The sequence below is a fragment of the Xyrauchen texanus genome, chromosome 26 (genome assembly GCF_025860055.1).
Source record: "Xyrauchen texanus isolate HMW12.3.18 chromosome 26, RBS_HiC_50CHRs, whole genome shotgun sequence".
Taxonomy (NCBI): domain Eukaryota; kingdom Metazoa; phylum Chordata; class Actinopteri; order Cypriniformes; family Catostomidae; genus Xyrauchen; species Xyrauchen texanus.
Genome location: NC_068301.1, coordinates 7,807,390 through 7,834,465, shown reverse-complemented (window position 1 = coordinate 7,834,465; position 27,076 = coordinate 7,807,390). Strand labels below are relative to the sequence as shown.

General features: G+C 37.1%; 1 protein-coding gene across 2 annotated transcripts in view; it reads right to left on the bottom strand.

Moving 5' to 3' along the window:
• Positions 1–311: 311 nt before the first annotated feature.
• Positions 312–27,076, bottom strand: part of LOC127619429 (cingulin-like) — a 30,985-nt gene continuing 4,220 nt past the window's right edge. Inside the window, exons 2-21 of one of the 2 annotated variants that reach the window (XM_052092282.1) lie at positions 24,934–25,971; positions 24,405–24,505; positions 23,748–23,817; positions 17,911–18,035; positions 17,623–17,755; positions 17,248–17,460; positions 16,807–16,934; positions 16,124–16,150; positions 15,201–15,297; positions 14,852–15,064; positions 14,679–14,768; positions 14,311–14,556; positions 13,243–13,413; positions 12,948–13,109; positions 12,694–12,783; positions 11,795–11,878; positions 6,312–6,430; positions 5,767–5,875; positions 4,882–5,042; positions 312–2,264 (exon numbers count right to left, since the gene is read on the bottom strand). In XM_052092282.1, coding sequence (XP_051948242.1) covers positions 2,132–2,264; positions 4,882–5,042; positions 5,767–5,875; positions 6,312–6,430; positions 11,795–11,878; positions 12,694–12,783; positions 12,948–13,109; positions 13,243–13,413; positions 14,311–14,556; positions 14,679–14,768; positions 14,852–15,064; positions 15,201–15,297; positions 16,124–16,150; positions 16,807–16,934; positions 17,248–17,460; positions 17,623–17,755; positions 17,911–18,035; positions 23,748–23,817; positions 24,405–24,505; positions 24,934–25,962 — 3,501 coding nt within the window. In that variant the 5' untranslated portion in view covers positions 25,963–25,971 and the 3' untranslated portion in view covers positions 312–2,131. The remainder of the gene's footprint in view (positions 2,265–4,881; positions 5,043–5,766; positions 5,876–6,311; positions 6,431–11,794; positions 11,879–12,693; positions 12,784–12,947; positions 13,110–13,242; positions 13,414–14,310; positions 14,557–14,678; positions 14,769–14,851; positions 15,065–15,200; positions 15,298–16,123; positions 16,151–16,806; positions 16,935–17,247; positions 17,461–17,622; positions 17,756–17,910; positions 18,036–23,747; positions 23,818–24,404; positions 24,506–24,933; positions 25,972–27,076) is intronic. The other variant, XM_052092283.1, reaches the window with a different exon arrangement.

The window sequence follows — 27,076 nt, the reverse complement described above, 5'->3', positions numbered from 1 at the left end:
GAGAAATAATTAGTCATATGTAGTGGATCACCATTTTAAAGTAACTTACTCAAAACTGGTAAAACCATAACCACAAAATTATGATATTTGTTACCATAGTTTTAGTTTTCCTGTATTATGGTTTCACTACAAATATCATGGATAAAATATGGTTTACTGTAGTAAAATCATGGTGAATTTATTGCAAGGGCACACAAACCTATTTCAGAAACAATTCAGCTCTGTAGTGGTCTTATAAACATTCAGAGACAATTACATTTTTAAACACACAGAAATCAAGAGACTTCTTAAAATTATTGTCAAATATTTATTCAATGAAAAATGACTTTCTGTAGCATGGATTTAACATATCCGCTCTAGCAAATCTCTTGCTTTATTAGAATGCAAACATATAAAACATACATTTATCTTATTGTAAAACATTTAATTGATGACAGAACTGGTAGTAAAATGAAAACAACATAAATATGGATGGGGATGTAAATTAAAGACATTTCATGTGTATTTACTAAATTAAAGACAAGGAAAGGTATTTGCGACACACACACTAAAACGTTTAAGATTCAGGAGGAAAACAACGAGCAATTTTAATGGAAGTAACACAAGTACTTGAGCAGAGGACACAAGTTTGGACAGATGACCTCAGTTGAATTCAACACATTTTCTTTTTCTCAATAGTTTGGTTCCTGCAGTCTAATCTTATCCAAAGAGTGCATGTATACCCCCAATATACAGTTTAGTCTCCTGTACTAAAAACTTCAGCAGTGTTCCCTCTATTTAAGCATAAATTGGGAGAAAAATATGTATTCCAGGTGTAAAGACAAACATGGTTGACAGACACCCTAAGATTGTAAACCCATGTTTTGTGTACAGTCTGAACACTGATGAATAAATATGTTTGCAGTTCATTGAAAGAGCAGTTCAATGAGTGAAAGCTGGAATCTGCCGGCACTGACAGCAATAAATCCATAAAGAAGACAATATAAATGATTGATACTGAAGACACTTCTTTATTGTAACATTAAATTACAGTATGGTAACATAAAACAGAACATGGTGAAGTAACTTTCAAAAGATAAAGTAAATTATAACTTTTACTTTGAAGTAGATGAATAAACTTTAAACATAGGAAAGTATTTACATATCTAATATTGTACAATGAAAAATGAAACAATCAATTCCAAATCAGTTCTATAAAGAGTTGAAAATTCTGATCAATAATTCTGATCAATCTGAATATACATACTGGATGCGTCTCAGAAAACGTATCAAAAAGCATTTTACTGCAAAAAGATTTGTATTAACTGTCCAAAAATTGAAGGCAACCATTTCATTTTCTATTTCAAAGCCATTACGTCAAAATTACTTTTTTTTCTGTCTTGGCACAAAAGTTGTCGTTCATATATTGCAAGTTTAGTTTTAAATCTTGCATTAAAGCTTTACAAGTAGGAAAGAAGTCATTTCTTAGATCCTTCATTCTAGTTTGTAATGGTCCATGAAATTTGTTGAAGCTAACAGGCAGAGTGCTGGCGGTGCATCATATGAAATGAAGTCTTTTATTTTGAGGCTTCCAAAGAGCTGTATAATTTACAGTTAAAGCACAGTTTGTAAACCTGCACTGTTTCAAACTCTCCTCGTATGTTCATACGTTCCTTCAAGTATAAAAAATAAAATTCCTTCATAATTTTCCCAACAAACCACTGGGAAATGTGTCAATACAAAAAAAGATTCAAGAATGAAAAATCCTTAAACATAAGTAGAATTTACTTAATATCACACTCAAAAACAGAACATTTCAAAAGAAAACTTCCTAAAGGACAAAATAACCTTTCTGAATTGCCCATTTCGGCATAAACGATATTAAAGGAGCTTTTGGTTGACGAATCTTAGCTTGGACTTCTTTTAATTTGTACTGTTTAATTCTGGGTCCAAGCAGTCAACCGGCTGTCAATGTCAAAAACAATTGACATCACTTCCTGTTGAAAAGACTATTGTGCCATTACAGCTTTTACAGTTCACTTTCAGAATGTGCTGAATTCACTTCAGTTGCATCCTACTTACATATTCATCATCAAGACCAGCAATCATTAGTATGCAAGTATATATGCAAGAAGACCGTCATTTTCTGTTTTTAACAGTTGGTGGTATGAAGAGGGGTCTCGGTCAGTATGGACGTGATGCTTTTAGAATCAGAGTAACCGTCCTCGTCCTCAGAACTCAGGGGGGATCCTAGAGTCGGGCGCCGTGATTGCTTGACCTTTCTCCTAACAAACAGACGCAACATTTCAGTGTCACTAGAGAACATATTAGTTGAGCATTGCACTAGCAACTTCATTCCCAAGGTTCAATTCCCAGAGAACACACTTGCAGTTAAAATGTATAACATAAAATGAATTTATGCACATAAAAATGCTAGAAAAATCTGCATCTGCCAGGAAGATTAATGGGTCAGAATTGTAAGGGCACCCCCTAATGGCCAAATTGGTATTACAAACCACCTATAAAATCATTCATTCAACAAATATGTAAACGTAAACATCATTGACAGAACACTGGTTACAAAAAACAAACAAACCCCAAAACACTTAATGGATCAACACCGATATACAATCAAAGAAAATGAAATTTGGAGTAGTTCACCCAAAAATTATTTCTGCCATACTTTACTCACTCTCATGACGTTTTAAGCCCATATGGCTTTTGTTCTCATGTGGAACACAAAAAGAGAAATTATGAATATGTTGATCTGTCTTTCCAATACAATGACAGTTAAAAAGGGGCTTAATTCAAAGCTTAAAATGGACCCAAAATTATCATAAAATTAGTCTTTGCGACTTGTTTTAGTGCGTTGTTTAGCACTCAAAACAACGCAACTTCTTGTGTGAACACATGAGCCACAGTGAATGAGCTTCTCTCATGTAATCATTTTTTCATTTCAAGTTGTTTCTCACCTAAACCTACTCTTTGCCTTCAGAAAACTTGTAATATGATGCACAAGTTGCATCGACTACTTTTATTATACTTTTTGGGTCCTTTAAGACTTAATAGGAGTTACTAATGCCACTGTATTGAAGAGACAGATCGGCATATTAATAAATGTTTTTCCTTATACATAAGTGATATTGGTTTGGAATGACAGAATTTTCATTTTTGGGTGACCCATCCCTTAAAAGTACAGGACCCACGTTATATTAGGTGTCTTCAACTACAATGTAATTAAGCATTTGATACAAATGTACTTATGAACATACATGTTGTTGCATTGTACTAACATTTAAATTACCTTTATTTAATTACATCTGTAGTTACACGGTTTACCTTAACCCCTAATCCTAAATTTACCCCAACCCTTAACCTAAACCCTAACCCTACCCCTAAACCTATACCCCTACCTCAACCTCCAGTAGCAACAAATGTGAATCTGGAGGAAAAACATATAGTAATACAAGAAGTACTTTGTATTTTAAATGTTAGTATATAGTAGTTAAAAACAGCCAATATAAAGTGGGACTGAACATCACAGAAAATGGACCCTTTTCACAGACCGATGCACATTTTCGCTTTATTTAGCATCGTAAAACTAAAAATCTAATTTATATAATTTGGTGTAAATGTATAATTGATATTAGGGATGTCCCAATACAATTTTTTTGAGAACGTGTTCCGATAGTTTCTTTCGGATATTTGTTCAAATAAACAAATACTCACCAATACGGAGTCTTTTTATTTTATTTATTTTTTAACTCCAGAACAGCAGATTATTTAAATTTATCATCAAAATGGTTTAAATGAACGAATTACAACTTTAATAAAGTGAAAATATAACAAATAATTTAACATAATATTGTATTATTTTTTATCAAATGAAGTGCATATATACAGAACCTCACAGCACAATCCAAAATACGAGTTATAAATAATTTTTTAATAAAGTGCTGCATAACGGAGCATCACAGATTTTATTTTATTTTGAAACCGTTTCTGTGCGACAACAGGAGCTTTTCAGTCTGAAAAAGCCAGGTGCTATATGACTCAGTGATAATTAAATTGCAGCTTTTGTAGTAAAAAACTCACTAGGACATGACATGATTTTAATTTGTACATCAGATGGTATTGGAACATTTTTAGTACATGAGTGTGGTATCAGACCCGATTCGATACCAGTATTGGTACATCACTAATTGATATCACACATTGCATTGTATTCAGTGTTAAGTTACTCAAAATAAGTAATCTATTACAAATTACTCCATCTAAAAAGTAATCACATTACTAATTATTTTACTTTTAAGTTACTTTCTAAACTATATCCTTCAAGTTTTTGGTTTTGCCTCTGAAATTAAAAAAAAAAATTCTAGATTTCCTCCTCATTCATTGTCATACACAGGTTAACGGACGTACATATTAATTCAAATTTTAAATGCTTTATACATAATATTTTAGCACAAGTAATGCACTTAAAAGTAATTAAAAATTAGTTATTGTAATCTGATTACAAGAATGTAAAATGTAATGCTTTACACTACTTTTTTGACTTAAAAGCAATTAGATTACGTAACCAATTATTACTAATCGGATACACCCAACACTGATAATATTACTCTATTAAAATTATAATTACCACAGCTTTGATGGGGTTAGTTCTGCAAATATAGACGAGCAATAGTTTACTTCCTTCTTCCAAAGCCAGAAATGTGAAACGGTCGTTCGAAGTCAATTACTTACTATTTGTACCCTATAAAAGGGATCAGTATGGACAACTGAGGAACGCTTGTTTTTACAATATCTGTAAAATTCAAATAAAAACCAATATAGGCTTGTGCCTTTAACTACTCAATATCATAGAAGTCTATCAGATGACTGTTAGTTGGAAGTACAAACTTGTCGTTCTCCAGCGTGTTGACTTTGGCCTGCAGCGCCTCCTGCATCTCCCTCTGCTCCTCCAGCTCCCGCAGAACCTTCCGTCTGACTCCCTCCAGACGCTCCACCTCCCCCTCGCTCTCATCCAGCTGACGCTTCAGAGCCTTCACACGCAGAGACAGCTGCAGACACACACACAGCTCAATTATGAACATGCAGTCACACAGCTTTACCTGTCCAGCTGTGTCGACACATTGTTTACAGATTGGACAAACCTAATTAAAAGCAGCTTTTCATTCTGAAATACAATAGGTGGATAGTTGATGCACAAGGTGTCATTTACTTAATTTTTTTTAGGTTTAAATTAATACATTTATAAGGGAAAGTGTACATCTTAGGTCCTGTAACTGGTATTAAATAGTACTCAATTGTGACAAATTATGTTTTAAAAAGTGCTAATATTCCATGTAGTTTCTCAATTAATATTTAAAAGCAGCATACATAATAATGATAAAATAATTCGAATTTGAAATGGTTTTTTAACGGAATAGAGCACACCTATGGTGGTCGAAGGGTGCACAAAACAAACAAATTAGCAACTGAATAAGCCACAACACAATGGAAAATGCATGGGCTTCTTTCTACTTCAATTATTGGCGTCAGGACAAATAAGTATTTTTATAAATATGCATTTTCTGATGATTCTGTTGTGTTGTGGCTTAATGTCATTGTGTTTTCAGCTTTTACATGCTTTGCTAATGCGGTAATGCTTTGCACCCCCTCGGCCAACGTACACATCACAAGACAATTCAAATTTCCAAAAAGTTTTTCCAAGTCAACTACTCAAGCAAATTTTTGAAACCCAAAGTCCATGAAAAATATTTCATTTCATTTGTGTGCACTTGCCTGATCTCTTTGTTCAGCGTGCTGGTTTCGCTCCTGGTCCAGGGTGGCCATCACATCTTTCAGCTTCCTGTCTAATCTCCTCTGAGCTGCCAGGATGGTGTTTTTCTCTCTAAATGAACAAACAACAGTAGAGGGTACATAACAGTTAGTTTACAATGTAAACAATGCAAATAATTAAACCGGTAGTTAACCCAAAAATGAAAATGACTCTCCCTCATGGTTGTTCAAACGCGTATGACTTTTATTCTATTGAGGAACACAAAAGGAGATGTTAGGCAAATTGTTAGCCTAAGTCGGCATTCACTTTTGTTGTATGGAAAAAATGAAAGGGAATGGTGACAGAGGCTGTCAGTCCCTAACATTCTGCTTAACATCTCCTTTTTTCTTATACAGAATAAATACAAATAATTTGGGTTTGAACTATCCCTTAAAAAGGAAAAGGAACTGAATTTTGACTGAAAGAATCTGATACCCAACATGAGGTTTTTTGTATGGATATGACAATGATATGAAGAAATGGTGAGAGAGTTTGTATAGTCGTGTACCTCTCTTCACTGCGTAATATGTCCTCCAGCTCATGGATTTTGTTTTCTAGCAGTGTAACTCCCGCAGAAGGACGAGTCTGAGTGCCCAGATCAGCTAAACGAGACTTCAACTCCTTGATCTGAAAAAGATAAAGAGAGAAAGCAAAAGAAGTATAAATATGGAGTGATAATGCAAAAAAGGGTTATGAAAGCATTTGGACAACATTGTATATACAGGGTATCTGCAGGTATCAGCTCATCCAATTTAATACTTGCTCGTTACTTCAATCACTATCGGGGTTGATGCATATATTTACCCACCACTAGATGCAACATGAAGTCACATATTAAAATGACATTTTGCTAATGTGAGAGTAAAGGGCTGGATTGATTCTGTATGCTTACGGTGTGTATTTTTATGCAGACATCTACAGCAGTTATTGAAGTTCATTACATATGCTTGTTCATTACTATACACAAGGTACCTCGGCTGGATGTCACTCCAAAAATCTTGCAAAAACATCCATTTGAAAAAAGCAGGCAAATACGTGATGTTTACCACTGTTCTGAGACACCACACAACTTCAGCCTGCAATGAATCAGCAACTCTTTATTTATTTGCACCAATACAGCAATTTGGTTGGCTTAATAAAAAGTAATATTTACTAACATATATTTTTAAACTAAATATTTTTTATATTTCTTTAGATTCAGATACCCAAGTATGGGACATAGAAGCCCTTGTGACTGTGAAATGATGCTGAATGTGGGTTCAGGGGTGTCCCGAGAGAAAATTTAGAATTTTTTTACTTTAAAAAACATTTGTACATTTTCATTAAAGTGAGAGACTAGTCTACCAACTAGTAATTTTAGTCTTTCCTTATCCATTCCAGACATCTAATTAATTTTCACAAAATTAGAACAGAAATCAATTTGTTTATTATTAAAGGCTCGTAACATGCTGATTAATAAAGATACATTTAGAAGGGAAAAACGTTATGGTCTAAAAGATGCTTTGAAACCACATTAAGTCACGCGGAGCTTCATGTCTACACACATGCAGGGAAAAGAGGCAACGCGTGCGGAGCGGGACAGGGCAGAAATTATGCATGTTTGTTGCTAGAGAACAATATTCAAGATTACAGCACAGAAAGATCAAAGCTGTTGTCCACATCACTGTTGTTCTGTCGCGCTCTTCACTAGAGACGATGAGAGAGCGCAACCGTTGTCATGAAGTCTTGCGGTGCGGATGGAATCGATCCGGTGTCCGACATAACCTAATTGTTAGCAAGGCAGCTAGCATTAGCAAGTTCATCCAGTCTGATCCTAGATTACCACTGGCGCATTGGGAGCGAAGCTGAGAGCGTTTTCAATTAATTCCTATGAAAGCCGAGCATCATGCTCACAAGGTGGATCATAGGATTGGCAGCGGTGCAAGCTCTTTCCTAGCGCTGCGAGCGCCTTTGAGCGGATTTAGTCCGCCCCAGTGGAAACACAGCCTGAGAAAGCCGAACTGCTTGTGTTTTAGCGACACGCAGTAAATATCGAAAATTCCTCAAAAGCTTATAGTGGATTTTCTTTATAGCGATAAATATCTATATCGTTTTATCGCCCAGCCCTAATTATTATTATAAAATGGTTAGTTCCAATCCTTGATTCTGATTGGTCAATAGCTGTGCTTTATTCACGATAAAACACAGCTATGACCGCTTCACCCAACGGTTCTATTTATCATTGCGCCCTTAGCAACACCCTTCGCAACCACACGTATCAACATAAACATAGAAAAAAACGTAAGAATTAAAAAGGCTAAAATGTTTAAAGTAAATTTCGATTTACTAGGTGGCCTGACGATGGATAAGTGGTTTGAGGAACAATTTGTAGAGACTTCTACAAATATGAGCCATCATGCAGAAGTGCTGAAATGTAACATTGATACATTCGAGAAGACTCGTAATGAAAAAAATACCGTGCAGCAAACCCAATGGGCAGTGAAATGCTTCGGTGACTGGTGTAGTGAAAAGGGTTGCAGCATTGATTTTAAACAAATCACCAAGATGGAACTCAACGCACTTCTCCGTGACTTCTACGGAACTGTCAGAAGCTCCAAAGGCGAAAAATATGGGATCAGTAGCTATGTAGCGTTACGTGCGGGTCTGAACAGATTCCTGAATGATCCACCTTTGAGTTTGTCCTGGTGTCTGATGAGAGACAGCGAATTCACCTCATCCAATAAGGTATTCTTTGGAGTCATAAAGACAATGAGAAGAGAGGGTCGTGATAAAACGGAGCATCACACACCGATTTCTACTAAAGATTTCAGCACCATAAAACTGTCCGATGCGCTTAATCCTAACACACCTGAAGGACTCGTAAACAAAGTCTGGTTTGACGTGCAGTTACACTTCGGACGTAGAGGAAAAGAGGGGAACCGAGAACTCATTCCAGACTCATTCCGCATTTTAACAAACAAAAATGGTCTAAAGTATGTCACAATGAGCTTCAATGAAGACACTAAAAACCATAAGGACCCACATGACAGAAATAAAGAGAGCAGGCGTGGCTTCATGTTCCAACAAAATGGGAACCCGCTTTGTCCCGTTGCCCCTCTAGAGAAGTACGTTTCTCTTCTGCCATCTAACCCCCCTGCTTTTTACCTTCACCCCAAAAAGCAAAACCTCTCTAAATGTGTTTGGTACGTAGATCACGCAGCAGCACATAAATCATATTAGCTATTTATAATTTGTGTTAAATCTTGTTGTGTTAAAGTTTTCTCATTTTTGACTGTTGCAGGTACACAAGAGAGCCTATGGGTGTGAACTACCTCGCAACAATGTTGCAGAGAATCTGTAAAGCAGCAGGCACCTCCAAGGTTTACACAAATCACTGCCTTCGCAGCACCATGGTGCAGAGATTGTCCGATGCTGGTCTCGAATCGAGGGAAATTATGTCTGTGAGTGGACATAAGTGTGAAAGTTCACTACAGAGCTACTGGAGGCCAAACTTAAAACAAAGAAAGCACTGGAGCGACATTCTTGCTGCAACAGAAATCACTGCTGACAGTGCCGAGCCCCAACTAAAGAGAACCGCGTTAAATATCACCACAGTGGAGCCGATTGAAATGAGACAAATATTTAATGCGTGCACAATAAACGGAGATGTTCAAATAAATTTAAATAAACAATAAAAAAAAAAAAAGTATCTCTTGTTAGGCAGCATTTTAGCAACTAAATTAATAACATTATTAAAATAGATTAAAGACCTAACTGTTATCTATCAAAATATGTGCCCTTGTGTTTTTATTTATAGGCTATGTAAATATTTAGTTTAGTGCAGAGAGAAAATAAGGGAATAAACAAAAAAATAAATGTTTTCTCATGCTGAGAGATAAGCTATGCCTATTTGTGTGAGGAAATTTCACAAATATTGTGTTGTAAAAAATAAAAACTACCGGTTTGTTGTTTTTATTTGAGCTTTCATGCATATTACATATTGGAACGTTGTTGTTCACGGTTAGGGACTATTTTATTTCTAGCAGAAGGAATGCTTTTATTGATTTAACTTCATGAAATTTCCACTAATAAATGTTTTTTTCTTTAATATTGTGTGGTAACTCCGCTTCGCGTCGTGCCTAACAACGCCCTTCAGCAGTTACTTATTCACGATACAGCACAGCCTCTCGTACCTTATTGCTTACATATTATCATCATTGTGGATTCCTTTTAAGTTTTTATTACAATATCAAATTTAATATTTTAATTTTGAGGATTAGATTTGTTTTTTATAATAGTAATATATTTCTGTATTTACTACACCTTAACTTGGAGCTTTTATTTTGGTGGAAAGGGCAGTGTTTATTTAACAGTTTAAATGATTCCTCATTTTAAAACACTGACATTTCCTTTTCTGCGATACCGCGTCAAGTTTTTAGATTTGTATAATAAATTGGCTTTGACTCTGGCCTTCAGGACAGCCATTGGAACAGCACAGTCTTACTTTAATTTACTCCTCCAGGTCTATGTCTCCTCTCGCTCCCTGCGATCTAAGAATGAGCGACGGCTGGAGGTTCCAATGCAACGTGTCACAGTCACTCTTCAGATCATTCACAGTCTCGGTTCTGCAGTTGTGGAAAGCGCTTCCAACAGATATATTCTCTAGATATCCAAAACATTGCGGTCTTTTGTTCCAAATTACATACAGACTCAGTTTAATATGTACAGTTTTACAATTATATATGTAACGGATATTAATATCTTAACATTATTTGACTGTTTTTTATAAAAAGCTTTTGAAGATAACTTCATCATATCGTGTGATATCCTTAAATAACCTGTGTTTTAAAATATTTGACTAACTTGTTACACATTCATGTTCATATTAATTCAAAATGAGTTGTTTCAATGGGTGACTTATTTTGAAAAATGATGTCACAGGCATCTTGTTTCATCACACAAGCACACACGCACATGTGGAGGTTACAGCTACAAATGCACAAATTGTGACATGCTCCATCATTTGAGTTTTTAGTTTAAGCTTTTAAATTGTCACAATTATCTCAAAACAAATAATAAATGTTGCATTTATACTCTTTAATGGTGCGTGACAGATTGTGGTAGCTGGCCATTCAAACAGAGCAGGGAACAATGCTCTTTCTCTCCAAATTATAGCATGGAAAAAAAACATGAATGAACCTTTATGGGCATGTTGAGAGATACAGTACAACTTACTGAAATGTGTCTTATCTCATACAATCACCCAGTCTGTTAATGTTGAAAGGACAATGGAGAAAATGAATGGGGAATATCTCAAACCCCAGAGCAGTACTCACGGGACCAGCGGATATGTACACTGAATCAGAGATGGGCCACTTCTTTCAAAATGAATGGGAGAAATTGGAACTAAAAAACCTTTTAGATACAGACATCACCCGTCAATCAACTCTAAAACTTGCATGTGCATTAGCTATACAAGCTGGGAATTTTTTTTGTAATATGATTCACAATTTATGATACCAGTACTGTATATACATTGGAATATTTTCTTTGATCGTAATCTTAACCAACTGTTTTTGAGATTTTGGTCTTTCTCCATTCAAATAGATGGGAGCTGCACTGTTATGACTGGAAATTGCCTCCCGAGAGCGTTCCAAAGATGGCCAACAGTGGACTGACTTGCAAGAAAGTCTTTGACACTGAACATACACATAAAAACAGCATCCACTCTATTCTCTGCGAGACGTGAATGGTTTTCATTCATAGGGTTTTCACTCAACCATATGACCCAAACAGGGAAATGTTAAAAAAAACATTATTATTATTATTATTATTATTATATATAATACCTTGGGTATTTAAGACTTTTTAATGGCCTTATTTTCCACAAAATTGATTAAACACCTTTTAAATGATCCGTGGATACACCGATATAATATTCTAATATAATAAATAAGTACCTAAAATTTTAAACTCATCCCTCTGCACATTTTTGCATAAGTTTGTGTGTACCTGTCTTTCCAAGGCACTCTTATCCATCTCAAGGTCGTGTCTGGCAGAGCGCTCCTGCATCAGTTCAGAGCGAAGTTGATCCACCTGAGAAACAAAACAAAAAGATACGGTTTAAATCGATATATTCCTTTAAAAAGTAAAATATTTTAGTCACTCTGACCCAGAAAAAACTTTTGAGTTGTATGCACTAAAGTAAAAAACCTGTATAATTGTTCTGTTTCTACTCCCAAATTTGTGCCAAAATAGAATAATTTAAAATGTTGACAGACTTTTCTTATTCTTAGGGTGCATATAACTCAAATGCATGATATTAAGTAGACATGGTGTGTACTGTGTGCATGGTGTGTACCCACTGAGCACTTTATTAGGAACACCTGTACTTATTCATGTGATTATCTAATCAGCCAATCGTAATCAGTGCAATGCATAAAATCATGCAGATACAGGTCAGGCGCTTCAGTTAATGTTCAAATCAATCATCAGAATGGGGAAAAAGTGATCCCAGTTATTTCAACCGTGGCATGTTGTTGGTGCCAGATGGGCTGGTTTGAGTATTTTGGTAACTGCTGATCTCCTGGGATTTTCACACACAACAGTCTCTCGAGTTTACTCAGAATGGTGCCAAAAACAACAAAAAAAACATCCAGTGAGCAGCCTTGTTAATGAGAGAGGTCGATGGAGAATGGCCAGACTGGTTGAAGCTGACAAAAAGGCTACAGTAACTCCGAAAACCACTCTGTACATTAGTAGTGAGTAGAATAGCATCTCAGAATGCACAACACATCGAACCTCGAGGCGGATGGGTTACAACAGCAGAAGACCACGTTGGGCACTTTATTAGGAACACCATGATCCTATTAAAGTACTCAGTGAGTGAACATTTGCCTGTGTGTGTGTACCTGCTCTCGGCTGCGAGTGATGCGTTCATTCAGTAACTCTGCCCCACTCTTCTCCTCATCCAGCTCGATGTCTAACGTCTTCAGTTTATCCTAAAATTGAGATCATCTCTTTTACAAAACAATTCTCTATAAACATCTCCCGGTTCTCTCTTGCTGTCATTCTTGTTCAAATGAAACCTATAAAGCAATCTTTAGACGGATGGTCCTTCTTACTGAGAACACATCCATCTTACATTTTATACACTCATATGCACCTCAAGCTGTCGTATCTCTCTGCCACGGTCCGTCTGTGAGCTTCTCTCTGTCTCCAGCTCACCCTCCAGATGCTTGAGACGGCTGCTCAATAGTTCTTTATCCAGCTGAGCGCTTTCCCTCTCCTCTGAACATAATAAAAGATCTTTCTTCAGACGAGATACCTGAGATAAAAGGCACCCACAGATATTAGCAATGAGTCATGATTGTAGTCATTATTTTCAATGAATAGATGTACAAATACTATCATGTATGAAGATTATCATTTACAAACAAAAAATTCTGAAAGTGTCTCACCTCCTCTTGTGTGGTCTTGAAGAGGGTTTGTGCTCTCTGTAGCTCAGTTAGTCTGTCTTTACTCAGTCTCTGAGCGTCCTGCAGCTCTCTACGAGTGCGATCTTTGAACTCATCTAACTGAGACTGAAGAACCTGCACAGACTGACGTGAATCTCCCATCATAGTCTCCATCTGACAGAAAGCGAAACAGAGACAAAAAGCTAAATTAAATAAAATGTGACCAAATTAGCAAAAAAAGGTTGATCAAGACCTGACATTATAAGGTAACATTGAGTACTGGGAAAGAAAATAACAAAAAAGGACAACTGCTAATGTATCGAAAAGTAAACAAACACATTTTGAGGTCTAATGGAATGAAAGATAGTGCAGAATAATAAACATTTGTGATATATCAGCCAATATAGGACCATTTTGAGAGAAAAACAGAAAACATTTTTTGGCTGTTAACAAGATTAAAGAAACTGATTGACAAAAAGACATTTTAAATCGGCCAATTGACAAGATTAATTTGCAAAAATGTACATTTTGCTTGGCCAAATCAACAATATAAGCAAGATTGTTTAGCGAAACTGACATTTTGCTTGGCCAATTAACTAGATAAGAGAGATTGTTTAGAGCAATTGAAATTTTACTTGGCCTGTTAACTAGATTACGAAATTGAAGTCATAATGAAAAACATATATAGAGCTGTAAAGGTTATAGTCCAAAAACCCAGAAGAAAATTCACCATGGGTTCCCTCTGGATTATCGTAATGTTTTTTAAATTTTTTTACTTTGGAGTAAAATAAGGTCTGTTGTAATCATTAATTGATGATACGTTGGGACATTTGTTGTACAACATAGATAACACTCTCATACATCAAACGTGAATTTTCAAACACATGGTCGCTTCAAAATTCACATTTGAGGTATGAAAGTCTGTAATTTGTTACAACGTTCATGTATCAAGTAATGTTTACCACAGACCAAAAAAACCCATAGGAAAATCCAGAGGGAACCCATGGCGAATTAGACTTCTAGTTCGCTAGTTACATGGTAATGTGGTAATGGAACCCCCTTAACACACACCTCTTTATTAATCTTCTCCAGCGCTCGGTCCAGCAGTCTCTTCTGCTCCTCCAGTTCACTCTTGCCTTTTCTCAGGTATTCTCTCTCCTTCTCCCTCTCCTCCAGACGTCTACCGAGCTCGTCTTTTTCCTGTCCCAGCCGAGACGCTGTGCGTCGTGACTCCTCCAACTGGTTCCTCAAGCTCCGGTTCTCCTCCTCCAGAACATCTGAGGAGCTGCTGTTTGGAACGCTGGACTGTAGTAGTGTCTTAAGGACAGATGGTGTTGAAATAGTACGTAAGCTTCTAATAGCATGTAAACCAACACTTTTGAGCACTATTCTGGATGTTGGATTAATTCATATTTGTGTGTACTGCATTTATGTTTTACCATGCGTGCTATTCTCTCTCTCAAGCGAGCGTTCGCCTCTTGAAGTTCCAGGTTGCTCCCAGCATCCGGAGATTGCTCCAACACGGAGGGCTACACAAAAAGAAAATGAACAAATTAGAGACAAATTGAGTGAGTGTGACCGCAAAGTTTGTCCTACCCTTGTTTGATCATACCTGTTGTGTCTTCTCCAATGTTTTTGCAAGTTCCTCTTTGTCGTTCTTTAATTGGTCTTTAAGTCTGTCAATCTCTACCTTCAGTTCTTTCTCTCGCTGCTCATTGGCTCTCATCGCTGATTTAAGCTCCTCCTCCTTTTTAGCTGCCTCTGCTTTCTGTTTGAGCAATTCTGATTGTGCTCTCTTTAAATCATCTCGGCAACGCTGCAAATCCTGTAAATGCAAATACATTTTAAGTCCATTGTCAGGCAATTATCTAGATTCATGCCATAGTACTCTGATCAGATACATAGATGTTTTTTAACTGTGGAAAACAGAGAAATAGATTACGGCTCTTTATGTATATTACCTGTGTTAATGAGTGTGAATCGGTTTCATCTGTTTGTTTCTTAATTGTGAACAGCTTCTCTTCAAGCTGCTTCTTTTCCTGCTGAGCCTGAAGCAGTCTATACACAATATTATGGAAGTATATTAATGACAAACATCTTTGAAAAAAAAAGAAAAGAAAAAAGAAAGAAAGAAAAATAAATGCATATCATTAATAGTGCTTGCATTTTTGGGGATGCAGTTTCATATATTTTAATTGAAAAGATTTCACTCAAATTATTACAAATCCAATAATAAATATTTCTCATTTCAAAAGTTAACATACAAAATATTTAGTTTTTCAAAAATGTCATCTTTTTTTATTCGACGGGTGATATTCAGTTCATTATACATTTCTAGTAGTGCACTGTTAATGCATTTATTTTTCAATTAGTGCAATTCAGTATGCTTTTTTTTACCCCAAAGTTTTTTTGTTATTAATATACTTCCATACAATATCACATTTACCAATGTTAGTTCAGATATTCGCATATGAAGAACGACACACAAAACAGATGACAACCTGTAGAAGAATCAACATCCTTTAGAAGAATAAATACTATTTTAGTTCTGAAATAAAACATAAATGATTTACGACACGAGGAAAGATTTAAGCATCCCTTTGGATCACCTGCACTAGAAATATTGCCATATTAGTGATAATCAAATAATGTTTGGTTAGATATGATGATCCAGCGTGGACAGTGAAAATGAAGGATTTCATTTTGATTAGTCGTAAACATGTTGAAGTTTTTAAGCCAAATTCTTAAGGTTAATAGACTAGTAAAGTGTGTCAGTGGACCAGATCTTTTGAAAGATTACTGATTTCCATTAAGATACATTGATCAATCACAAATGATTAATTTATGCCTAAGGCGTCTCTATATACGCCAACAAATCTCTCACTTTTCAAATGCGCTGTGCTGCCCCCGCCTGGCAAACAAGAACCAAAATTGAAGGCATGCATCAGAAACAAAACAAAAGACAAAGACACAGCATAAAGCTCAATTAAAAATAACAATTTAAACTGAAAGACAACATATAATACAATAAATACAACAAATGGTGTGGTACAAGAAAATAAAATGTTCTGGCCAAATCCTACCTTAAAAAAGTTAAATGTCCTTTAAACATCACTTATCTTATTATAACCTTAAAATAAAGTATTTCTGTAACCTAATGAATAAGTATTGATAAAGGATAATAACTTAATCTAAAAGAATTGTAGATCGGACCTTTTTAACCTAGTGGATCAGAAGGCAAAATTTTAGCAAAACATTTATTATGTACTGAAGTCCTTAAGATAACACTGAATGTTAATAATGGGTGTTGGTCACAAGATTGTTTGTATATGGTTACAGTTCTGTCATTAGACTTATTTGACAAATATGGACTTAAACCTTGATGCGACACCTTTGGATCTTTCAAGAAATACGTTTTGTAACAAATGGAGTTTGTACATCTACAAAAATGTCCATATCAGGGCAATATTTTTGAGTCAGTGGACCTTTTGAGGGTCCTACACTAGGCCTTCCAGTAGCAATGCTAATGAAATGTTTAATGTTTTTTTATGGACTTTTTGCACTTACTCTTGGCTGGCAGAGTTAAACTTCTCCTTCCATTCGTCTCTTTGATCTTTGTAGCTCTCCAGCTCCTCCTCCAGAGCCAAGATAGAAACGTTCACCTTCTGACGCTCAGCCTCGATTTCCAGCTGAGACTGCACAGAAGGTCAGAGACACAGAGTGTCAGTTCTTGAATGGTCATAAAAGTTCTTACTACTGTCAGGATAGAGCAGAATGGATAGAAATACTGATGGATCTGGCTAAAATAGTTGGCAATAAAAATAGTCTCAGCAACCAAATGCTAAAATTATTAAGGGGCATCCACACTGACAGAGATTTCCAGCAGAAGTCATTCGGTTTCAATGAGAGTCAGTGACTTGAGACGACATGGTGTGATGCAAAGATTAAATTTTAGGTGAATTACAGTATCCCTTCCTTTAAGAAACAGGTATTCTTCACCCAGTATACCTGTGAGACAGTCTCCATGCTGTGACGCAGGGCCTCCATGTCTTGACTGTACTGTTCTCTCAGGGCATCCATATCTTTATCATGGGACTCAACCTCATCCTTCAGGGCCCCTTTGAGAGCGGTAAGCTCTCGCTCTCTCTGCCTTAGAGTGTCCTCCAGCTTCTGCCGTAGCATAAGAGACTCTGACAGGTCCGCCTGTACTGTCATCAAGTCCTGAGGAGATAGAAAGACAGATAAATAGATAGACAGACAGACGCAATGAATACATTTATAACACATTATTACATATATTAAGTATTTTTTTAAAAGCCTGATCAAGAACCATAAATACTAGACACCACAATTATTCAACATTCCACATGTTTTTGTGCATACTAGCTGAATGGTGTCAGACTGAGGGGAATTTTCCGACATTCGTCGAAGCTCTTCCTGGAGTTGAGCCAGCTGATCTTCCTGGTGCCGTAAGCGAGACTCCGCCCCCTCTCTATCCATCCGTAGCTCCACCATTCTGAAGGCAGAAACAACAAATTTGCCAAATCTAATTAGGACATCAGAAAGCAACATCCAATCAAATGCCTCTTCATGACAGGGGCATATACTGCATTCCATTGGAAATGCACACGTGCTTCACAAAGTGTTGATGATAAGAAAAGGCACACTTACTGGTCCTGGTTTTCCTGCAGTTCTCTCTTGGTCTTGTCCAGGAGTTGCTGCAATTGTGTGTTCTTGTTGAAAGCCTGCTCCAGTTCAGTCTTCAGATTGCTGTCAGTAACTAGTATCTGAGGACTCTGTTGAATACCAAACATCAACGTTACTTCAACGATTAACCAACAATACACTAAAATTACATAAACCATAAAAAACACTTGCTTGCTTAAATGATTCTAGTTTACCAATAGAGGAGCTGTTAGAGGCAATTTGAGGCCTTTGCTCACCAAATGCAAAATAAAATAACATTTTAAATAGAAACAATGGATTCCTATAAAGCCATTCACACATGGAGCGAACTTTCACACTCGGACAAAAAGAGGTTGTTTTTTTATTTATTAACAGTGAGTGTGCAGTTCCCCCGCCAGCCAATGAAATGTGCTGGCAAATAAATGATGAGCTTTGGATCACGTGGATCAGACGTGCTCTTAAACTGTTGTAGCCCATCCGCCTCAAGGTTTGACATGTTTTATATTCTGAGATGATATTTGGCTCACTACAATTGTACAGAGGGGTTATCTGTGTTACTGTAGCCTTTGTCAGCTTGAACCAGTCTGGCCATTCACCGTTGACCTCTCTCATCAACAAGGCATTTCCATCAGCAGAACTGCCACTCACTGGATGGCTTTTGTTTTTGGCACCATTCGGAGTAAACGCAAGATTATTGTATGTGAAAATCCCAGGAGATCACCCGTCTGGCTCTAACAATCATGCCACGGTAAAGATCACTGAGATTCTCTTTTTTCCCCCCATTCTGATGATTGATGCGACCGTAAACTGAAGCTCCTGACCCATATCTGCATGATTTTCTGCACTGCACTGCTGCTACATGGGTCGGACTGAAGATGGGTTTTGTGTTTAAATGGAGACACGTTTAATTAGTATGCTCATGCCGTTTCAAAAGTATAGCCATTAGGCGCAATCATTCTACATGTTTACATGAATTAAGTGTGATAAAATCAGGAATTTTCCAGCGTTACAGCGGTTACCAGATTACAGGGTTTTCCGCGTCATGTCGTTATGACAACAGAGTTATAATACTGGATATTACTTTACCAAGACAAGGTTAGCAAATGATTTTATCACACTAATATCATGCTAACATGTATAATGTTTACATCTTGTTTTGTACTTTTGAAACAATGTGTATTTGAATTATGTACCGGTCCCATTCACTTTCACTGCAAGTGCCTTATTGTAACCATGATTTTTGCTGTTTTTAAATGAACGATGGATGAGTGAAAATACCTTGTGATTATCAATATTATGCCACAAATACTTTTGATTGAGTTGAACTTGTATTGAATCTAGAACACTGATTTAACCACATACCTTATCTATCGGTAATTGTCAAAATGCTAATTCTCAATTTGATTAGAGCAAAAATCCATCCTCTTTGCCATACAAGGATTTTAAGGACTAATATTAAACAAAAGGGTTTTCTTTTTGCTTCCAATGGCCTGAATGTATGTGTGTGTCCTGAATATCCACTAAACCCATTAAGTCAATCATCTTGTCCCTAGTAATTTTTCACAAACATGCATGGAGATTCTGAGCAACTCCTGATGATACATGCTTTAACCTAATCAACTTTCAACAAAGATCACATGACTGAAATGTAGATCTTGGTGTATCTCCACCGTCATATCCCAAAAGACACAAGGCAGGAACCAAAAACACAAATTATTCTGTCCTGATACTAACATATTCTTTTACAAACATATGACACACACAGCAAGCAGTCAGCGGTCTCCTTGCATATCTCACTCTTCTAGGATTTCGGTTTATTCAGAATGAGGAACCCCACACTAGAGCTTCATTTAACTGCTGTTGCCATCATTATAATGACCACATATGGCTACTATGTGGTCATTTGAACTGACCTCTTGGGTTGTGGTTTCTTAAGTTACTGCTTGAATAAAATAAATCATTAAAGGCTTATCGTAGTCCTTCTCTTTTAACTGATTACAAAAACTGCAGGGCAGTATTCTCAAAAGTAACCTTTGAACACCTTCTAGCCAAGTAAATTAAAAACAATTAGGCATTATCATGATATTTTACTAAAGCACTCAATTAAGACAATTACAATCAATTATATTAAGCCCAAGCAATTGCAAATGTATCACATCAACTCAGCTCATATAACGTTATAGTTATTGCAACACGATCACACAGGAAATCGACATGCTCCGAAACCATGAAATTAATTCTGCTGAATTATGACAAGCGCCTTCTCACATCAGACATCTTTTCATCAATTCAAATGTGTGTACCTTCTCTGGTCCTATGGAAACGAGGAAGTAATTGTGTTCCCATAATGAGGAGTGCGATTGGGAGCTTGCATTTTCCCTACACTGATGGTTAGGTTTAGGGTGTGGGTTGGAGGGGGATGATGTACTACGTTCAAATTCCATTAATTTCTTTTGCTAATTATTTTTTAAAGTCACTTACAACTCTGCGGACATTTTATCCATAAACTGAAGCTCACAGAAACGCATGCCCATATGTTCAATAACACTTCAATGGGCCACTGAAATAATTTTAGTAAGAAGGGATCCCTCTTTTGTCAACTTCTCACACATGCGCAGTCTGGAGAGTGATGGTGGCTTAGTGGGCTAAAGCACATAACTGTTAATCAGAAGGTCCTTGAGCAAGGCACTTAACTCCAGGTTGCTCCAGGGGGATTGTCCCTGTAATAAGTGCACTATAAGTTGCTTTGGATAAAAGCGTCTGCCAAATGCATAAATGTAAATATTATACATAGTCCAAGTATGTGTAACTACAGGTATATTCATCAGTAAACCATGTTTATCAAAAGAACGACTGTGGTGATGGGGGTGTGGCCGAGGGACGTCTGTGGAGAGACATGCAGACAGAATGGTAAGGATTGACACCTGTAGGCAATCACCTCTAACAGCTGCTTTGTGTTTTCAGTGAGAGTGGAGAGGGATAAAAAGGGCAATCCAGAATGCCGGGAGAGGGAAATGCAAAAGTACTGAAAAGTGTGATAATAAAACTTAAGTTGGACTGTTCACCTGGCCCCAGTTTCCTCCTTCAAAGAGAGTTAAAGAACCTTGTCACAATGACATATAAAGTTAAAGATCAGTTTAAGATGGCAAGCAAAATAACAATGGCATGCTCATGAACGTCTTTTAATTTTAAACATCATATGCGTATATTATATACAATTATCTATTAATAAGATAGCAACATATGTGCAGCAATGATGTACTCGAGTAATCGAGAATGGGTGGTGAGTGCTCCTCGTTGCTGCAAGTTCCGGTGGAATGGCATAGAAAAATGCTAATAAATTTGACCCCACTCAAGATATATATTCACTGAGGTGCGGATGCAATCTTTGTGTGGCCGGGCCGTGAGGGTGCGCGCCTGGTGCCGAGTTGCCCCAATCAGCGGGAGAGAGAGAGATAAGGAGGAGCAGGGGATGCCAGAGAGAGAGAGACACACACACGTTTGTGTGCGTGTCTGCGTTTCAGTGTTCTGCTCAAAAGCAAAGTTAAGTTGAAAATTAAAGTCTATGTGTATTTTTCAAGCCAATCCCAGCTTCCTCCTTTCTACTCAACGAAACTTTTACACATTGTTTATTAAAATATAAAGTTACATATGGCCGGATTAGAACTGTAAGCCTCTCATGGACAAAGTGAATTCGTTACCACTAGACCACCCATTCGGACTCCTACTACCGGCACTGATTGATGTACTTCTCCACTGATTTACAATATCTCATGACAAATACAGATGAAGTTATCAAATGTATTATGTGAAATATTTATTTTAGAGCTTGAATTGATCATCAAGAATGTCTGTTTTGATAAATAGTCAATTTATAATAATCTTTCACTAGCGCTGATAGTTGCTGTGCGACTTCAAACGGCGTGTATAATCTGTATAATCTCGCAAGATTGACGAAAGAGGGATCCCTTCTAGACACGACCACCATGTGAAATTGACGCACCCAGTGAAATTAGTCTCTAAAACCACCAGATCATTCAGGTTACATTTACTCAGTCATGATGTCTTAGAACCTGCATGCAAAAAAATTTGGATGAAGTTGGATCTGCTCTATTTTAATCAATTAGTCTTATTCAAAAATATTGGAAATCCAATAACTTAACAATACTTAGATTAGTTAATTTATTTATTCTAAAACTTTACACATTTGATGACTGATGAGGGTGTTCTGGGTGGTTACTAGGGCATTGCTCGGGTGCCCTAGGTGGTTGCTTGCTGGGGCAAATTAAAAATGTATATACACATTTCAAGTACATCCTTCAAAGTATATGCATTTTCTAGCCCTTAGTAACCACATTAGAATTACAATAAAAATATGTTGTGGTCACAGCCATGGTTTTTCATTTAGTTGTTCAATCTTTATTTCTCAATATTTACTAATGAAAACACTGTAACAAGATCACTAATATCCCTCACACATAATCAATCACACAATCAGCAACATTTTTGTCTTCTAGTTAAAGGCATATTCTGGGTTCAATACAAGTAAATCTAAATTATCAGCATTTGTGGCATAATGTTGATTACCATTATTTAAAATAATTTTGACTCGTCCATCCTTTTCTTTCAAAAAATTAGGTTGATCCAATGAAAGTGAATGGGGACTGGAGGCTGTCAAGCTCAAAAACTGACAAGAGTAACAACATACAAGTACCAGCCCATATAACTCATTCACTGCATACAGTGAAAGTGAATGGGGCCATTTTTTAGAGGGTTTAAAAAGGCAGAAATGTGAAGCTTATAATTTTATAAAAGCACACATTAATTCTTCTGTTAGAACATGTCTATTATCGGAGCTTTAAAGTTGATTAAAAAAAAATAAAATAATCATGGTTACTACACACCCATGGTGAAACATTAAAAACCTCCAAACGTTGGGTGAATGAGGTTTACCCCATACTCATGAGCTTAATTAAGAACTGTCACAACATCTCCCAGCGATACTGTCCACAACAACGGAGTTTATCATGCATGGACAAGCGCTCAGTGGTATATGATTGCGAGAGAGGCCATTCAACAATTGTCCGTTAATACAGAAACCTAAATAGACACATCAAGGGCTCTCCGACTGAGGGAAAACCCCCCTCACAGGTATCCATTTCCAGTTTAACTTAATTATTGATGGCTCACAAGAGAGAGAGCGCTCGACCATGTGCCCTAATCAGCTTTCCTTGTTAAGGCTACGGTTGCCAAGAGACCAGAGGATATTTCACACACAGGGAAGCTTATGCAAACACGTAGGCTAACAATATTATACACACAAAAGCCCACACATGCATTTATGTATGAGAAGACAAGGAGGATGAATATTTGGACATTCACTGACATTCAGACAGATAATAAAAAGGTCCAAATATTCACTGTCTTTTTAAAGTGTATTTAAATTGCATGCCTATAAAGCAAAACCTTGTGAAATAAGTCTATAAAAGAGTATACCGGACTTTTAGTAATTTGTTCCAATCAAGTTCAGAACTTAATTTTCTTGCTATTGTGTACATAATGAAGTTACAATTAAATAATTTTGAACAGATGGACATGGGCATTTGCTTCGGTTATCTTCTTCTTTTACTGTCCCAGAATATCTTTCTCTTTTATGCTCGCTCTCTCTCTCAAGACATGCAAAACAAGGACTGATACGCAAACTATGGGTGCGCGCACACACACACCCAATGTGGATGTAACTTCCTCGTTTAACAAATACCACAAAGCAACATTCAGTGCTGGGAAACGCAACCTGATTTATTGAACTTGAGCATTCTTACCTTCACCCCACCGAACCTCTCATGAATGAGACTCGCTTTATGTTTAATGGCCATCTCGTTCTCAATAGACCTAGTGTTTGAAAAAAAATATGAAAAAAAGGGGGAAGAATATTGAATGAACAAAGAGAAAATTATTTTTTTTCTTTTCATGAAGAGAATGGGAGTGTTACATGCCCGATGTTATGGTGTTGCTTTGGGGCGTTACTAGGGCATTGTTTTGCAGTTGCTAGGGTGTTCAGACTGGTTGCTTACTTGCCATAGTCAAAAGAGCCAGTCCCTATATCTCTTTGATATTTTGGTCCCTAAAAAGTAATATGGGATTTGTTCACCCATTTTATCATCTGCCAGGTGAAAACCATAAGACTGACCACAAGCACACCAAGTATAATTCATTTCTCTACTATAAATAACAAGTAACATACCAAAATGTATACTTAAACTTTGTTCAAATCCCTAAATCCAAGTACCGTATAAGCAATAGTAATCGCCTTAGCAAACTTAAATATTTCCTTAAATATTTTTGTATGTGTAATTAGCAGAGACTCAACTGTAATCCTGAGGTATGTCTTTATGCATTTACTGATATGTCTGTATTTATAGGGAAGTACATTAATTGACAGCTTTATAAATCCAAAATAATTAAAAGTATTATTGTACCCTTCTTTAAGAATGTTGTAAATGGCATGTTTGGCCTGGGCATCCTCTCCGTTATCAAATTCTCTACTCGGGGTCTGGCTCTTTATGAGGTCAGGGGTCACCTGGAAATAAGACATTTTAAAGGTCTAAGATTATAACGTAAAAAAGTTGTTAAAGCTATTGTAAGAAATTGAATGGATTCCTTTTTCAAAGGATAAGCTTAGCAGGTCTTTTCCATCCAATGAAAGTGAATGGGGACTGGAGGCTGTCAAGCTCAAAAACTGACAAGAGTAACAGTTAAAAGTACCAGCCCATATAACACATTCACTGCATTCCAAATCTTCTAAAGCCATAAGATAGCTTTGTGTGAGGAACAGACCTCGACAGCCCAAGTCCACATTCACTTTTATTGTATGGAAAAGTGCTGTTGTACTTTGAAACTTCTCTTTTTGTGTTACACAGAAGTCAGTCATAAGGTTTGAGAACAGTATGAGGTTGACTAAATGACAGAATTGTAATTTTGGAAGAACACTTCCAAAGAAGGACTCACTGGTTTCTTTGGTAGAAAAGGTGGTGCCTCCTTGGGAACGAACAGCTTTGGTGATTGGATGAAAGCAAGAGGTTTAGAATTGGGGACCGTGGCAACTTTAGTGACAAAGTTGGAGTCCCGTCCTAGACTGCCAGTTGATGGTTTAGGTGAGCTGAGTTTGGGCACTGTGGCTGGTGTAATAGAAGCATAAGGATTAATAGTTGGCGAAGTCGGTGGGGGCTCATCGTTAGGTTTGTTCAGGGCATCTACGCTTTGGGATCGTACTTTGTTATCAAAGTAAGGCCGAGTTCGGGGTTCTAAATTGGGAACATCACTACCGCCAAACCGGCTGATAAGTTTATTAATGGGAGCCAATGACTTGGTGTCTATTGCTGGGGCTTGCCCTTCATCCAATGAGGAGCCTGTGGAAGGAGGAGGGTAAGATCCATTTACTCCTGTTCCATTCGTACTACCACCAATTCCATTCTGCCTGACCTTCCTAAGTCCTGCTTCATTAAAATCATCATTGTCCTTGTTGTCCACCCTGGGAGCCAGATTAGAAGGGGTAAGGTGTTCTGTAGGCCTGCCCTCGCCCTCTACTTGGCTTCCCGCTTGTCCGTCACCAGGTGGCCTCTTTAAAGGGCTCCCATATTCCTCATCTGGAGAGCTAGGTTGGCCAAATGGGGAAAAAGAGTCCTGGGGAGTCCGAGCCCCTTCCCTTTGTACCGGCAGAAGACTTCTGTAAGGGGAAGACCGAGAGATAACTGGGGCTGAGCTTTGAGTTTGTGGTTGAGTCTTCAGCTGTACCCCATAAGAGTCTCCTTTTTCTCCGTCTTTGAGCACCACATATGGCTGTCCTGAAATGCCTTGCACCCGCACGGCTACTCCATATTTAGAAGGTGAAGGACTTCCATTGCTAACACCACCAACTCCGCCGGCCAGTCGAGTCCTGTCTGGGAACCCTCCGCCGGTGTCGTCCAGATCTTTGATGAAGCGGATCTGGACACCATAGTCCAGAGGGGGCTTCCTTTCTGCTGAGAGGGAACTCATTGTGGCCTGCTGTGAAACCAAGACAAAAAACATAACAAGTCTGTGAACCCACCCATAAAGAGACAAAAATATAAAAAAAAAAATAAGGTCTTGTCCACACCAATATATTTTCGTTTGAAAATGCATTGATTTACATTGTCATTTAGCAGATGCTTTTATACAAATTTACTTACAAATGAGGAACACAAGCTGTTTTTTTTTATACAAAAGTCAACAATATCTTCATTATCACACTGCCAAGTTCTCACAGTGACTGGAGGTGGTTACAGTGATGACAAGTCAACATTTTTTATATGAAAAACAATGTCATCTAAAATAAATTCTACTGCAGTGATCCCTTGTTTTTACTAGCAGGCTATGTCCGGAAGCCGAACAATTAATGTAGCTACTGTATCTGACAATTTTGCAGAGAATGGTTCAAATTCAGCATCTGACTTTGTGTAAATAGTTTTGGTTTGCAAATATTTTTTATCTTTTCATGCTATTAGCTTCACTGGGTTATTTGTGCAGGTTTTTTACGGTTTTTACCCAAGCCGGCTTTGCTACTGCCATTTTGGATCATGTTAAAATTTCCATATAAATATTAATAATACTTTTAAACAAATATCTCTATTTTTATGTCAAATTCTCAATACAGCTTCACACTTGGGGAAATAGAAAATTTTGTGCGTAACACAGTTATCAGATATCAGCACAGGCATTGAGACTGCTCTACATTTCATAGAAAAGAGAGCGATATTGTTTGTGTGTGACAAACAGGTGTGCCTGCTGGTAAGAGCAGGTTCTAGCACATTCCACTCTACTTCCTGTCTTCCCATTTTCCTGCAACACAGTTCCAGTATGCAGTAGACATCAACGCAAACATAACATTTCACTGTAAAGGCAACATTCCTCAATTATATAAAAATGCTAGTATGTAGCACACATAACATATACTTGAGTGTTGGATTAATGTTACTAAGAGTTTAAACTAGACCTTTACGGACTAAGAGACTGCCCCAACCCAGTCTCATGAAAAGTCGTAATAATACTATTAGATGGTGATATTGCAAGAAATTATCGGAGTTAGAATTTACTCACATAGAAAAAATAAACAATACAACAAACTGTTATA